General features: G+C 41.0%; 1 protein-coding gene and 1 pseudogene across 1 annotated transcript; one reads left to right on the top strand and one right to left on the bottom strand.

The window, feature by feature from the left end:
* The first annotated feature begins 3,763 nt into the window (after positions 1-3,763).
* LOC120461796 (uncharacterized) lies at positions 3,764-6,097 on the top strand (annotated as a pseudogene).
* A 5,023-nt stretch (positions 6,098-11,120) lies between these two features.
* On the bottom strand, positions 11,121-12,297 carry LOC120488139 (C-C motif chemokine 2). The gene is made up of 3 exons (XM_039684643.2): positions 12,097-12,297; positions 11,879-11,990; positions 11,121-11,605 (listed from the first exon to the last, which is right to left on the bottom strand). Exons 1-3 carry the CDS (start codon positions 12,161-12,163, stop codon positions 11,425-11,427), a joined length of 360 nt encoding a protein of 119 aa, XP_039540577.1. The 5' UTR covers positions 12,164-12,297; the 3' UTR covers positions 11,121-11,424.
* Positions 12,298-17,413: the final 5,116 nt, after the last annotated feature.

Genomic DNA, 17,413 nt, shown 5'->3' with positions numbered 1-17,413 from the left:
CCACAACATAAAAAACCTTACAAGCAGGAAAATTAAGGAAAAAAAGCCGCGTCCCCGCCATCACACCACGGTCAGAAATTCTAACTTCAGGAATTTCTCAGAAGGACTTATAAACATGTAATTGAATGTACCAACGGGCTCTAATCAGGGGTGCGGGGGGGAAATGTATTCATGTATGAATCTCGATTCGATATTCTACCAATTTGCATCAATTCATAAATTTCAAAAATCGATTTTTTAACTTCGCAGTACTACAAAAAGTTACTTACAGTTATTGATGCTAATCACAATAAACCACGAACACAGACTCGCTCTGACGGACACACATCCGAAGCAAACACACATATCCACGTCTCATTTGGATGCAATCTTGAATTCAGTTCTCTTCCACAGCTACACACACAACTATGTCAAAATGCACATCGTATGAAAACAGAATCTGTTTACGAACGAAAACAAATGGGGGGAAATCGGATAAGTGACTAACTTGTATCCATGCATTCATTCTTAAAGGGACAGCTGCCTCATCAAAAAAAAAAAAAAAAAAAACTCACTGCTTTTGAATAATGTATATTAATTCATACAGTGAAGACTATACAGTGTTTGATTTTAACATTTCATTATGTCGACATGTTAACCAATGCTACCTACAAACTATTTAATTTGCATATTTTTTTCTATTATCCTATTGTTTGTAATTTGCTTGTTTGCTCTCATTTTTAATATATGTGGCCTGGCTTGCTTTAATACAGAAGAGTGTGTAATGATTGTTGGGTATTGACTTAAAGGGCATTGACATGGGCATGACTACAATGGGAAGAAAAACTAAATCAATTTCAAGGTTCACATTTAATTCAGGAGTATTTTGTTTTCTTCTAGACCTATTAAACTCTACCGCAGTCAAATAAGAAAACAGTAAACCACAATCAAATCTACACGCATATCACGACGAGGTACCAAAAGATTCCCACACCAACTAATCAACCCTAGGTAAACGTACCCACTATTCAGCGCATCACCTCAGTACTGCAATTCTTAAAATAAACCCTGAGAAAATGTGCTGAGGTTCCGCCGTTTTGATGTGGTCTGTATGCTGCATATAGTGGATTAGTGTGCGTGAAGCGACACAGTTGCACTGAAACTCAGGACTACTGTATGTGCTGAATAAAAATACATAGCTAATTAATAGCCAAATTATGTTCATTTACATATTAAACATCACAACATACATTTATCACTTAGTTTAGGGCTTTCAAATGTGGTTTATTAATATACCCCTACCTATGATCTGTGTGACTCCTCCATGATGGATGTCGTTGCAAGGTCCAAATGATCTAATTTTGTCAACGGATATCCCCTGCTCAGTGAGCACTAGGGAGCACAGTAAACACTAGCCTACTTTCATTTCACATCGCATACTTGCTTTCATTTCACACAAACAACTTGTGCCATCTTGTGTTTCAGTTATCCATTGAAGCCTACTCAATGACATAAGATTGTTGCAGTGTTTGTCTTTTTGCGAAGTCGATTACATTGTAATCTAAGACAGAGATCAAATCAATGGTGTTTTTTTATTAATCGATGTTTTATTAACAAGTTTCGGGAGGATCACGTTCTAATGATCAAACAATCAAGTCAGCCAGCTGTCAGCAATCAGTAATCAACTGGTTCACTCAATCAGCACAAGTAAAGCCTATAAAAACACACAGTTGACTCACCCTTATTCCTCGACTGTTCTCAGCATTTGGTGTACTGCTTTGCAAAAAGATGTCCCAAATGCAACTTTCAACATCCGATGACGACCTCAACCATGCTCCGCCGCCATCAGCTGGCCCCAGGACAACTTCTCCACCTGATACCGCCTCCAAACCCCACGTTTCATCTCGTGGGCGCCGGTCGGTACAAACAACTCCTTGCATGCCAAGACGCCGGGGCTTACCCTCACCTCCACCGGCGAGGACTCCAGCTTCCTCCCCAGCGTCCTCCTATCGTTCGGCCGTGCCAACGATTCCGCCTATTGAAAAGTGGACAGTCTTGAGTCTAAGACAAGCGCTGATAAACTCAGATTTTCAGCCCTCGCGCAGGATGACTAAAGTGCAACTTTACAACATGTACGTTACCTTGCAATCATCAAACATCTCTCCTAGATCCACCCCAGGTTCCAAGGCGGCCAGCAGGCCGGGAAATTCTCGCGAGGCCCTGAACTCGCCTCGCCCGACTCTGCAACCTTCCCGTACAAGGTCTGGTTTTCCGCGCGCTTCGGCCCGGAGCGCCAGGATTTCTGCGAGCCTGGGTCGCGCTCCAGATTCCACCGCCACGAGACATCACTCGCCTCTCGCTTCACCTCAGCTTTTCAGCACGGCGCTTCCCGCCGCAGCGCCATTCACAGCTGGGCCCGCCGGCTCACATTCCGCTTCCCAGTTTTTTCCTCCTGCTGTTTCTAACCCCTTTCCTCTGCAGTGGCCTCCGGCTCCCGTAGCAAACGCTAGCGTGAGGTTGCCTCCGCTAGCGGCAGAGGCTCAAACTTTCCACCAGTTTCCTGCGACTAACCCCTCCCCTTTTCAGTGGCCTGCAGCCCAAGCAAGCGCAAGACCACCTCCGCTTGCAACACAGGCTCAGGCATCTCATCCATTTTCTCCTTTTCCCTCTGGTGCTTATTTCAATCTTCCTTCTCAAGCCCCACAGGCCGACCTAAGCGTGAGGCTGCCTCCGCCGACAGTCGCAGCCCAGGCTTCTCTCCCTTACAGCTCTCCTCTAAATGCCAAATCACAATATTCTCTTTTCACAGCTTCCCCGATGCCAGTTCCACCAAACGCCGTCGCTCTGGAGCCTCCCCCGGTGACTCAAAACATCCGAGCACAGATTATGGCAGGTGCGGATGTAGATCTCTCACATTTACTTTCTCTTTTTCCCGTATCCGATTCCAACCGTCAGTTAGACTGCGGGGATTTTTCAGTCACTTTAAAAAATCAAAATACACATTCGTCACGTTTACTTTCTTTTCCAGAGTTTTCAATTGCTTTCAGCCACTACACAGACATCATTTGCTCAGCCTTCCCCCATAGACGACGCGAACTGAACGACTATTTAGCACTGATAGCCGAGCTCGCGTTGTCCTACGGGGGAGGGCACTTTTACACTTACCACAAACTCTTTTCAGCAAAATGCGCCGTTAGGGTTTCTCAGTGGAACCAATGCCCTTACTGGGGAGCACTAGACACTGACTTACACAGTAGAGTCTTCCTCGGCTGCAGGAATATTTCCTGCGCGGTCTGTAGGTCAGTGTCGCATCCCACGACATCGTGTCCCCAAGTTAACCCCTTCATTTCTCCACGCCCTGAAACAGCTCCAGTCAAATCCACTAGCTACACACCAAGACCGGTGACTAGCAACCTTCACGAGGCTAAATTCAGCTCCAGAGCACTCACAGACAACAAACAGCCTTGCAACAATTTTAACATTGGCAAATGCACCAGGCAGCGTTGTCGGTACTTGCACATATGCAGCTTTTGCGGCGGTGCTCATGCCCGTCCCGTATGCCCTGTATATAAAGATGTCAATAAAAAAAAAAAAAAAAAAAAAAAAAAAATCTAGAAATTATTTATCGACTCCTGTGAATATTTCTCGCCTTTCCATCGAACTAGCTCACCACCCGGACTCCGAATTCACCGAATATCTGCTGTCTGGCCTACTACACGGCTTTAAACCTGGAGTGGTTTGTCCGCTCTCCCAAAACATCATCTGTGATAATCTCCAATCGGCTCTCGCTGAGCCCGACGTGGTAGACAACCTGATTAAAAAAAGAAGTCGAGTCAGGCTTTATGATCGGCCCTTTTGACGAGCCTCCTTTCAAAAATTTTCGCATTAGCCCCATTGGAGTGGCTACGAGAAAGTTTTCAGGTAAGAAACGCCTCATAGTCGATCTGTCAGCTCCACATAAGTCCATGTTCCCAAGCATTAACAGCCTGATCCCACTCAACGAATTTTCTCTCAAATACCACGACGTAGATCACGCAATCGACCTGATTAAAATCGTGGGTCGGGGTGCCTGGCTCGCTAAAATTGACATCACTTCAGCTTTTAAAGTGATGCCCATCCACCCGGATTCATGGCACTTATTCGGCGTGCGCTGGCATGAGAAATTTTATTTCGCCGTACGCTTAACTTTTGAATGCAAAAGCAGCCCCAAAATTTTCGACATGCTATCTGAAGCCGTTTGCTGGATCTTGTCAAACAATTACGCAATTCCTCACCTCATTCACCTGCTGGACGATTTTCTAATAATTTCGCCTCCTGGCGCCATTCCAGCAGCCCAGATCCTCACAGTTCAAAAAGTCTTTTCCGAGCTCGGAATCCCCATCGCCCAGGAAAAAACCATGGGTCCCGCTACATCCATCGAGTTCCTTGGCATTAATCTAGATTCAGTTCGATTCCAGGCCTCCCTGCCCAAGGAGAAAATTGATAGGATAATCCTCATCTCATCTACCCTCGCGGACAGTCCAGAGTGTTCCAAACGCGAACTCCTATCCATGCTCGGCCACTTAAACTTCGCCATGCGCATTATTCCACAAGGCCGCCCTTTTATTTCTCATCTCCTCTTTCTCGCGTCTTCAGTCCACGCACTAGAGGATCTAATTTCCATAACTCCGGCATGCCGCGACGAACTCAGGCTATGGATAACTTTCCTTAAACAGTGGAACGGCCTATCCTTTTTCTATAAGGATCTAATTTCCTCCCCCCTCGACATCCAGCTGTTCACAGATGCAGCCCCCTCTGTTGGCTTTGGAGGGTTCTACCAAGGTCGCTGGTTCGCGTCTACGTGGCCCCCCCAAATACAGGACACGCTTCAGTCCTCTGCATTATTCGAGCTCTACCCTCTCGTAGTAGCAGCCTTCCTGTGGGGGAAAGAATGGACTGCTAGCAGCATTGTAGTGCATTGTGACAACGAAGCTACAGTCCAGTGCATTAATAAAGGCCGTTCCCATGCACCCGCTCTAATGCCACTTTTAAGACGTCTAACCTGGATTTCCGCATGTGACCAATTTATCTTAATCGCAAAACACATCCTCGGGTCAAAAAAACCAAATTGCTGACTCTCTGTCTCGCTTTATGTTTCAGAAATTCAGGATGCTGGCTCCAGAGGCGGACGAGCTCCCAACTCCAGTACCTCATTATTCGGAATTAATATTCCCATAACTCACCCGCAAAAATCCCTCCTCAACAGATCGCTCGACACCATTCTCCAAGCTGTTTCCCCCAGAACTCTCCAATCCTATGTGACCGCATGGAGATGTTTTAAAGCCTTCCACCTTTCTTATAACACGCCATTCCCTGATTTTTCCCTCCTTACAATAACCTCCTTTATCTCTTACCTCGACAGTGTCAAAAACCTCCAAGTCGGGTCCATCAAAAGTTATTTAAGCGGCATCCAATTTTTTCACAAATTGATCCACGGCGCCCCCTCTCCGGAAATAAATAATTCACAAACCTCCCTCTTGATTAAAGGCATCCAACGATCCCAGCCCACCCGCCCGGATACCAGACAACCCATAACTTTAGATATTCTCACTAAATGCATTCAGACCCTCCGCACAGGCTACCGATCCCTCAATACCTCCCGCACACTCGACGCCATGTTCATTCTAGCCTTTTTTGGTTTCCTAAGATGCTCTGAACTGGCTATCACTTCCAGATTTGACCCAAAAATCCACCCAAACATCTCAGATCTCTCAGTGCTCGACAACGAAACAATCTCGTTTCTGATTAAACAGAGCAAAACAGACCAAACCAAAAAAGGCCACTTCATATATATTTTCAACCTCTCGTCACCAATTCAACCGTTCCAAACTATATTAGCCTACCTCCAACTGAGAAACTCTCATGCAAAATCCCCTCTCGAACCCTTGTTCATCGACGATTCTAACAAACCCGTGACACGCTTTTGGTTCCAAAAACACCTAAAATCTGTTCTCCAACTTTCAGGCATCCCAGCAGAGAATTTCTCCAGTCATTCCTTCCGCATTGGAGCAGCAACCTCAGCAGCCCAAAAAGGCCTCTCTCAGCAACAGATCCAAGCGCTCGGAAGATGGTCCTCAGACGCGTTTCAAACTTATATCAGAACTAATCGTTTCCATGTCAAAAAAGCCCACCAAATCCTCATTGGTTAAAAAAAAAAAAAAAAAAAAAAAAAACTTTTCGAGTATCCATTCCATGCCTTCTCGTTCTTCATCTGGCAAATATTGATCTCCCAGCGGACATAGCGAGAGCCTTCCTGGTCGAGCTTCTATGTCTTCTCTGTCTCCGTCCAGCAAGTATTGAGCTCCCAGCGGACCCAGAGACAGCCTTCCCAGTCGAGTAATTATATCTCCTCTTTCTCCGTCCAGCGAGTATTGATCTAGCGGACACAGCAAGAGCTTTCCTGGTCGATTATTTATGTCTATTATTTCTCCGTCCAGCGAGTATTGATCTCCCAGCGGACCCAGTGATAGCCTTCCCGTTCGAGTATTTATACCTCCTCTTTCTCCGTCCAGCGAGTATTGATCTCCCAGCGGACACAGCGAGAGCTTTCCCGGTAAATTATTTATATCTATTCTTTCTCCGTCCAGCGAGTATTGATCTCCCAGCGGACCCAGAGACAGCCTTCCCGATCGAGTACGTGTATCTCCTCTTTCTCCATCCAGCGAGTATTGATCTCCCAGCGGACCCAGAGATAGCCTTCCTGGTCAGGTACGCATATCTCCCCTTTCTCCGTCCAGCGAGTATTGATCTCCCAGCGGACTCAGCGAGAGCTCCCTTGGTCGAGCATCTTCATCTCCTCCTCCATCCAGCGAGTATTGATCTCCCAGCGGACTCAGCAAGAGCTCCCTTGGTCGAGCATCTTCATCTCCTCCTCCATCCAGCGAGTATTGACCTCCCAGTGGACATAGCCTAACCCTCCCAGTAAAGCATCTATGTTTTTCTTTCAGGACTGGTGAGGCTTACCGATGCCGGGACCTTTGCCACAAGAACCCTCCCGTTCGGACACCGCGAGCTCTCCCAGCCAAAACTACCAGGCTCTCCTTGAAATGCCAGCCCGCCAATCTCTGCGCTCTTTTCGGGGGGTCTTTAAGCAGGCGGCTGTCCTTTACTTACTTTGCTTTTTGGGGAGTACTCTGGGTTCGGGCCCAATTTCCGAGCTCGGAGCCCTCCCCCCGGACAGCACGCCAAATACGCATAACTATTTTTATTCTCTGATCATTAGTGAGTGTGAACTCGTGAATCGATGTTTTATTAACAAGTTTCGGGAGGATCACGTTCTAATGATCAAACAATCAAGTCAGCCAGCTGTCAGCAATCAGTAATCAACTGGTTCACTCAATCAGCACAAGTAAAGCCTATAAAAACACACAGTTGACTCACCCTTATTCCTCGACTGTTCTCAGCATCCCTCCACCACCCCATCTCCTCACACTTGCCTAATTATCTTCCTAAACAGAGATACGGGGGGAGTACTCTGGGTTCGGGCCCAATTTCCGAGCTCGGAGCCCTCCCCCCGGACAGCACGCCAAATACGCATAACTATTTTTATTCTCTGATCATTAGTGAGTGTGAACTCGTGAAACAGAGGAGTTTCAGGTAAATGCAGGTGAGCCTAGATGGATACACATGTGAGAGAACGGGAAAGTATCATATTTGCAGGAAACCAGAAAAGGAGAAAACAATGAACTGGAAGAAGATGGCAAAAGGTACTTGGGAACGAAAGTTTACATTGTATGCATCTCCGGAATCAGCCAGCGCGAAGGACGTTTATATTACGATTGGTTGCTGGCATTTTGCCGCTGCTTGCCGCTGAACCGCGTCACAGCTCATTACCATAAATTTGAGCTTCTTTCAACTTTCTGATTGACGCTCAAAACGCCCAATACGCAACGCCAATGGATTTGACGCTCCTTGCAGCTGAGAAAGCCAGCTTCCATTGAAAATTAATGACTTCCGGCCGCCTTGGAAGCTCAAGCCGGCGGCGGTGTGAACGTACAGTTAAAGTGTGCATCGATCTGCACTTCGGATTCTGACCGGATATAGTGGACCATCTGGGTCTCTTTGGAACACTCATTTCAACATACTACGATTTGGGACGTACTAATTATATTTTCGAATACTATTTAGAACGGATAGTATGCGAATGGGCTATATGCACGCATAAGTTCCGCATTTGACGTAAGGATGCTCGTCCATTTCCGGTTGTGTAGATTAAAGCGGAGGAAAACCGGAGAAAACGGGATTATGGCAGAGTCTTCAATATTTACTGTCCTCCCGTCTTTGAAACTAAACGTACATACGTTTAGATGTAATTTTATATATAGTTATGTTTATTTAATATAATTTTAAAAAGAAGCATAAACACAACGAGGGGTGTCTGTTTTATCTGTTTTTGTGACTAACGTTTCATTAGTATAACCATGGAGTATAAAATTCAATATAAATTCTCGGTATTGCATTGGACTCTATGATCGGCGGAAGTTATCGAGCATCCCTAATGCTTCACCGGAAATAACGCCGTGCATAGAGCCCATTGGGACACAGCACATATTAGTGTTAATTAGTGAGGGAATGTGTTGCAGGTGTGGGTGATCAGTATGGTGATTGAGAGCGTTGTGATTGGCTGACGGTGGAGCCTGGCTGATCTGTGATGGTGACAACATTGTAATGGACTCATTTTCTTAGAAGCTTCAAGATAATATGTGTGTAAAATAAAATTATGAAATAATTTCAACCCAAATTAATATCTCATGCACATGAGGTAATTTATTCATTGGGTATTAAAATTGATTCTTCATATTTGGGTGAACTCAATTTAGCGATCAAAATATTTGTTTTAAAAAAATGATTTTAAAAAGATGTAAGAAAAAGCAAAAGCAGTTTATAAAAGATTATAGTGATATGGCCTGTCTGAATGGTATCATCGTGCTGTTGCATTCTATGATATGCAACCATAATCCCAGACCACAAAACCCTGACCTAGATTTCATTTACCTCACTGACTTTTGCTCTTATTCATTTTAAATTAGAGATGATGACAAGGCCCTCACTTTATCTGACAGACATAGCAGAACATCTCTCTAGCCATCATTTAAATGCATTGGTCAGCCAAGACTCAAACAACAATGTGAAATGTAAATTTACATAAGTACACCAGAGAGGCATGAGTTTGTATGGAAAACACATTGCCCACCAACCTATTCTTTAAGCACCCACATTTTCTCACAAAAAAAACCCACCCTGTAATTTACTCCACCTCCACTCAAACCGAGTTGTGTGCATGGAATTTGTGTGCATGCATCATGCAATGAGTCGGGGGCTCTGATATGCACAACTGCACACACCATCCAAACATTTTTATATGTTAAACCAATACTGGGAGAAATGTTTTTAAATGTAAGATACTGTCCTAAAACTGGAGACTGAAACCAGAGTGAGTTTGTGTAAAGTATTTGTATTGTGAAAGGGGGAAATCCCACAGAACAGTGTAGATTTGAGTGTCTAAAGCCACACAGGGGTTAACAGTTGTTAACACTTCACTATAGTTTACCCACTAAGACACACACACACACACACACAAAGATTCTTGTATATCTATCTTTGTGAGGACATTCATTGACAAAATTCAACCTACCAGTCACAACCTACACCTAATTATATCCTTATCGCTAAAACCAAGTCTTGACCCTCAAACAGGCTCAGAAAGTGAGGACAGGCCAAAATGTCCTCGCTCTCTTTGTCCTTGTGATGATGGTCTGAAACTTAAAGGTACAATATGTAGGATTTTTGCAGTAAAATATCCAAAACCACTAGGGCAATGTTATATAATTTGTTTAGTTCATTACTTACATTTCAATATCAAAAATGTTTCAAACTATTTGTAAATCGTGAGACAATTGCAATTTTAACCAAGGAAACGGGGCATGTGAGCAGGGGTGAGGAGTCAATGACGTCATACCCGCGTTACCCTCGGTTTCCACCGGGTTTGACCTCGAACTGCAATGGTAACCATGGCGACAGACGTTGACAAACAGGTTTGCCTGTCATGCCTAGCAGGACGCTCACTCTGTCGTTGTTTTGTTCAAACATTATGGACAATGGCAAGCAGACTTTGTGACAAAAAGAGGACTAGAACGAAGATCAACATTTTTCGAGATGTCAAGAGCTCCACGTCCGCGACTAACTTCGACTTGACAGAGACGCGAGTTTTGCATGTTACTTTATTAGACAGGTGAGCAAATACATAAAACTAATCAACGTTATTTAGTTCAACTTGATGAAATGTTAGAATATGATATGTTATTCTAATGTTGATCTAGCTTACTTAGTCTCATACAGCCAACACACAACCTAGCAACATTCAACACACACGAATGCAGTTCAGTGTGAAAGTGTAACTGTTAAGAGCAAGTAAAGCAACGCTTTTACCTTAAGTTTCATTTGTCTAATAAACTGACCCGTGTGAGTATTAATTCAGCACTTGCGTGTAGTTCGGTAGAAAGAAAAGTCCTTATTCTTTTATATCCGTGGGACTCGCATTGCGTGTGACGCTGGTATACATCTAGCAATCACGCCCTGCTACACACCACATACCGTCATGTTAAAAACATCACTGTATTCACTCATCCATAAAAGATCCATCAGCTTGACGACAAGATCCATAATTCAGCTTAAGGTGGAATATACATCATCAATATCCACCTTTGTTATTGTAAGAGGTTAGCGACCCCTGGTGGCGAAAAATCAGTACCTTTAAACGGTAACACTTTATAATAAGGTTCATCAGATAACATTAGTTAACTACCTTTTTTTAACATGAACTAAGAATGAACAATATATCTACAGCATTTATTCATCTCAGTTAATAATCATTTCAACATTTATGAATACATTATTAGAATCAAAGGTTGTATTTGTTAATATTAGACAATTAAACAATGAAAAGCTGGATTTGTATTAACTAACATTAACAAAGATTAACAATTAATATTGTTAGTTCATGTTAGTTAATACCATATTGTAAAGTGTTAAACCAGTCCTCACAAAGAAAGATGTACAGAGACACAGAGAGAAGGTCAAAAATACAACAGAATTTTCATTTTACACATTTTATTTATTCATTTTCTATAAATTAGTTACAGGTTATTGAATAAACACATGAAACACGAACTTCTGAACTTCAAGTTTAGTCTTAGCTCTACATCTAATCGTATACAGCATTTTTTATTGCTTATTATTAACCATATTGCGGGGGAAAACATTCAATTGAGCTGGATAAAAACATGCATAGCAATGCAGTATATTTTATTTTAAACATTTTAATCAATTCAAATAAAATAAAATCCAGCAGACATGTTTCGGACATGTTCACTTATTCGCATAGTCCATGGTGAAGTCGTTTTTAGTTTATCCTGTTGTATTCCAGTGTGATGTTGTATTCAGCGTTGATTCTGTTTCAAATATTGATGTGGAGAATATGGGATGTGATGTCGTTTTAATTGCCTTCTTCTCATCCACAAATTGCATGGCTTTCTTCACCAAAGGCATTTTTGGTTCAGAGCAAATACGACCTCTTACTGTTTTAAATCTGTAAATACATAAAAGTCATAATTTAGCACGATAATACAACAAATGTACATATGGTGATTCAATTTAAACTTTATATAAGTACAATCAAAGTGCTTGTTTTGCCATCGAAATGTTATGGTTAAAAACCGTCAATACCTTATACAAGAATAAGGCCTGGCCAAAAGGACTATTCTGACATATAAGCTCAGATTTATCATGAAATATAGTTTTGAATTGATGTCTAAAGTATATCACAGTGTATACACTTTCAAAAGATAAAAAGAGAACTCACACAATGGCATCAATATGGCAGACACCTGCTCTTTGTATCGTGTAACTTATTATATTTTCCCTGCGGGGAACAGATTTTGACGTTTTGAGACAAAGGCAGGAACGGCCAGATTCTACAAAAACACAAGAAACACAGACATTCATTTAATCAACGCAATGTAATTCAAAATTCAAAGTGGTAAAATGGCATATTGTTTTTTACAAATATAAGCTTCTTACGTTGGCAGGTGACTTGAGAAAGCAGCACAGTAGCCAGGAACAGCAGAGTTATCGACACACACTTCATCTTCTTTTGTGTGAGTCTGATGCGTATTGTCTCAGCTCCCCACAAAGTGCACTTTTATAAACACTCACAAGGGGGAAAATGAACATCAGAACTTCCTCCCTCAGAGATGTCACCTGTCTGCATGGAAACAAGAAGCCCCCACATCACCTTCGGTCGACCACCATGTACATGCAGGAACATTCACAGCTCTCTAAAATGAGATGCATCACTTTATTCAGTGGTCTATGTGACCATGAGACTGCAATGTAGGTGTGACATACAATGGAAAGTACCAAGATGTACACATAGTGACTGATAAAATCAATAACAAATGAGCTTTGAAAATGATATATTTGCCAACTATTACATACAGAGTCATGTAAAGTGTGAGTTTTAATGGACAGGCATGGGTAATATATAATAAACAAGGTGCTAATGTATAATATTAGCTTACAATGCATATATATTATAAGTTAATATTTGACAAATATTTAGCAAAACATAAATAACTAAAAGTGAATATGTAAACATTGTGAATTTGCTCTTCACGAGTTCTTTCTAAGTTGGTAATATTGAGAGTGTTGTGAGAGTTGGTTTCCTGTAGTCAGGTGTGGTTAGTGTTTTAAGGGGCTGCTGTGACACAGTGTCTGTGGTCATTCACCGAACTCGGGGGGGAAATACGCATTAAACATTCAGCCTTTTTCCAAGTACAGAGGGCACAATTTCTAATAACCCAACCACTTACACCGTAGGTGCTTTATCTGGAAATTATTAACGTGACAATGATTATTCATAATAAAAATGACACTTTTTTAAAATTGGTTTAGGTTTTTATATCATTTTTTTTTTTTTTTATATTGAACAAAATAATCTATTCCAGTGAACAAATAATGGAGGTTGGCGTGTTTGAAGGCCTTCACTAGGCCAAGAGACATTTATTTCAGATTAAATATTCTCTAAAACAACATTTCAGCTCACTTGCACTGCAGTAAGCAAAGCTACATGGTGAGAATAATAAAGGGGAATGTTTTAAAATGTGCATCTACCGATGTGACTGACAAGGGAAAGTAATTGTGGTGTACTGCAACTGCAACATCACGACCTTTAGCATTTGTAAAGATACGGCGAGGCTTGGCAGGGAGTGCAAGTGACCCGCAAAACCTTTATTTGTCTCCAAGACACATTCATCTCTATAGACAACAGAGTAAACAGCATTTTGCAAAATGTTCAAACAAAGAGTGGCACGCTATCGCTGAACGCAAGCATGTCATGAGATTTCCGGGGGGGCTAGATTTAGATTGATAGATTTTTCTGATACCTGACAGGAAATTTCTGTATAGCAACACCAAGCATATGAGCAGACAGTATATGCAATACAATATATACAGAGCAATACACTTGAGGGTTCATGAAGCCATGAAAAAAAATTATTGGATTCTATAATGAAAGACATTTTATTGAACATGAATGGAAAAAGGCAGGCATGAAACTTTTTAAAATCTTGCTTGAACTTTAAATGGCCTTTATCTAATCACTATGGAGGAAAATTTACAGGAAAATGATCACACTGACTGGTTGATGGAGCCACAAAAATGCACAATAAAATGACGTTCATGTTGCTTTAATTGTTTCATTTCATCAGAATACATGGCAACTTTTTAATGCCTGTGAATGACAAAGCACGCTTTTTACTTGAATAATGGTGTAGTTACGACATCTACCAGCAGGGGCTTATTAATGGAACTGGTACTGTTGGTCTGAACCATAATTTACACCTGAAAGATGATACTGAGAAATTTGAATACCTGAAGAATTGAACATACACTGATGAGAGTTAAAGGTATAGCGGAGGATTTTCTTTTTCCGGGTGGGTAGTCTATACTATTGGTCCACCTAAGTGTCAATCATTCTGGTGATATGTTTACGTAAGGCCGTCGTAGGCTACGTGCTCATCCCTATGGAGTTTTCACTTTCAGGTGTATTATGTCGGAGTTACGGTTTCAGCCATTCCTTTGAAAATGGCTGAGGGTCGAAAGAGAAAAAATGTTTACTAAGTGTATGATAAGAAGAGAAAGGCCGCAGAATATAGAAACAAGACCAGAGAGATTTTGGGTGAATATCACACGCTGGCGTGCGCTAAAAGCACAGGTTGGGCTTCTCACTGATGCCGCAGTCGCGAAGATTCTACTAGACAGGTAAAGTTTGTCACGCTATTTGGAGAAATCCATTTAAAATCACTAGTAAAAGTTAATGCAAGCTACAATGCTAGCCCTGGCATGAGTCATGGACCGCATAGACACGGTAAACATCTCAATTTGTCTAAAGTAGCCTTTTGTCCAAAATGGTAAATGGTATCACGCTGAAATATTCTAAAATCTTGTGTGTTTATTAGGCTATTACACAAATGCAACAAGCTACTTCTCCATATGCAACTATGTATAAAAACAACGTATTAACAATGAGAGATATTAGGTTAAGGACCAACGTAATAGCACTGCTTATGTTGCTATACGTAATTGCGATTTGCAAAATAGTTTCCTCAGAACGTATTTCGTGTGATACAGGGTTGCACATATCATGTCTTGAGTCCTCGGTCACTCAATCGATCAGTATAATAAGTAAATAAAACACGGAAGGGCATTTGACATTTGACATGTTGACATGTCAGAATGTTTTTTAGTTAGTTCAGAATTTGCAACATAATTGTGCAAGGCGTATAGACGTTCCCTCTCGGGAGCAAGAGTGTTGTGTTTGTGCATGTGCATTTTTTTTTAAAATTGGAGAGGGCGGGTCTTCTCTAAAATTCGGAAAGATCCTCCGCTATACCTTTAAAAGAGTAGAGTTATTTCGACCTCATTTTTGTTCCTGACCAACAAGAAACAATGTCCAGGCCACTTGTTCTCCAACGCAACATGACATCATGACTTTTGCGTAAACATACACGCCACTTTCGGGTCAAGTGGCGTGTTATCTCACGCTACTTCATGAGATCAGTCTGTCCAACCAGAAAGGTGGGGTGAAATCAAAGTTTATCCTGGCTGTTTTGTTTTTCTTGTCTAGATGAAACAAGTTCTGTGAAACAAGCTGATTATAGTCATTATCACACCTATATGTGCTAGTATGCAAACAGCCACAGGTCCAGGCACTGTCAAGTCAATGGAGTTGTTGCATTTCAAAGGCTTGAATAATATGCAACATGAAGACAGTGTGAAAATGCATGCAATTAAAACAAGTTTTTACCTAATAACTCATTAAAAATGAGTTTAAAAATGTGGTTGCAACATTCCTTGAGCATTCAGTAGATGGCGACATATACCAAAAATAGCGAGAGAGAATGAAAGAATGAAAGACAGAAAGAAGCTTAATTTTATAACACGAGAGGGGGATAATGACATCACAAATGTGTGTGTAAATACACAAATTATAGTTCATGGACTTTAAAATGAGACCTATTGAATTGAACATACACAGATAAGAGTTAAAAGTGGACAATTATTCACACCTCATACTTGACCAATGTAAATCAATAGGCCACTTTTGCTCAAATCAGACAGGCAGGGTAAAATCAAAGAATTTCTTGTCATTTATATTCCCATACCACTTCTTGTAAAAGATAAGGTGTGAACCCCCAATGTCCAGGCCAAATACCCCCTATATTGGCCCATAATAAATCCCCGCCCACTGATCTGGCTCTATCTCTCGCTCTCCTCTCCATCTATAGCACTGGCACCATTGTACACCATTCATGTGCTGTGCAGTCAGTGTTATTGTATTTCAAAGGCTTGAATAATGCAATTTAAAAAAGATAATATTTTTACAGTCAAAACCGAGTTAGACGTTTGCTTTCAACATTCATCCATAAGCACTCAGTAGATGGCGGCGTGTACCAAAAAAAAAAAAATGATAATAACAATGAAATAATGAAAGAAGCTAAGGTCGCCACTAGAGGGCATCACAAACATTTAATTACACAAATTATAAGACAGACTTAAACTTGTACTTTGAGAGCATATTATGCGTGAAATTATGTATTAATCACACTATTGTCTCGATGGACAATAAATGTTCACATCAACAGCTTCTGCATACAGTAGAATGCATAAACCAAAGAACTTGCACAAATGCATTCATATTTTCTATTATAGAAATTAAATTTGATACTATTAGTTAAATTAAATTAATTCATTATAGACGTGTTTATTTGGCCACTGTCGTTATATATTCCAAAAGCATTTCCCTCCTCGTCTACTGCATCTAAAATCGCATACCGTCTGAATAGATTAATTGAGAACTTCATGACTGTTAAAAGGTCAGCATGAATAAAGTATTACCAAGCATGCATGTGAATAATGTCAATGCAATCTGAATGTAATACATCTGCCATCATGTTGGCATTGTCATGTGAGCTATAGAGTGGGTTACTCTGTGTTGTTTCCCTGCCATTCAAGTCTACTCTCCGATGAATAGTAAACTTTTAGGTCATCCAGGTAATTTTTTGCCTGCTGTTTTATGAATACTGTGAATTCAGACATACTAATAATTTCACATACTGCTTTTTCGCCTAGTAGGTAAATGTGTATTCATCGGGGTTGATGTCTGAGGAAAATTCTTAGCTCAGAGCAAAAAAAAGAGAAGATTTTTAAGCAATTCATCAAGTTTCAAGAAAATAAATATTATCATTGATAAATTTGTGCCCAAAAATACTGTGATGAGTAAAAATTCCAAAGGAAATGAACATGGATCAATTTGACCCCCTTTATGCGTTTTTAGGGTAGAGATACTTTTGCCCCACCCTATGGCTAAGAAATATGAAAATTGATGAGGAATAGAAACAAGCTTTATAAAGAATTCATGGAATATCAAATGACTAAATGTTTCTAATAATACATTATTTTTTTAAATCACAGTTTATGCATTCTAGGGTTAAAACAAAGATTGAATTAATAAAAAAGAAATAAAAAGAAATATGCACATGATAATTCTGTGTACCCTATAACAGAAATGTACTGTGGTAACCATATCTTCTGCCCACATACTATAGGCACCACAATGTGAACTGCTGTACATGGTATTACTCAGGTAACCGTGATTTTGCCAGGTAAGACATGTTCCTGGATGACCTGGATCAACATATTTTGTTGATCCTGGAACAACCTTTTAGTTGAAACAACTAATTTTAGTCCTATGCCTATCCCTAAAACTTAACTTAAAGGGTTAGTTCACCCAAAAATGAAAATTAAGTCATTAATTACTCACCCCCATGCTGTACCA

Source organism: Pimephales promelas, chromosome 22 (genome assembly GCF_988280905.1).
Source record: "Pimephales promelas chromosome 22, fPimPro1.hap1.1, whole genome shotgun sequence".
In the NCBI taxonomy this organism is placed as follows: Eukaryota; Metazoa; Chordata; class Actinopteri; order Cypriniformes; family Leuciscidae; genus Pimephales; species Pimephales promelas.
Note: the sequence above shows the minus strand (reverse complement) of the source record. Positions and strands in the feature narration are given on the sequence as shown.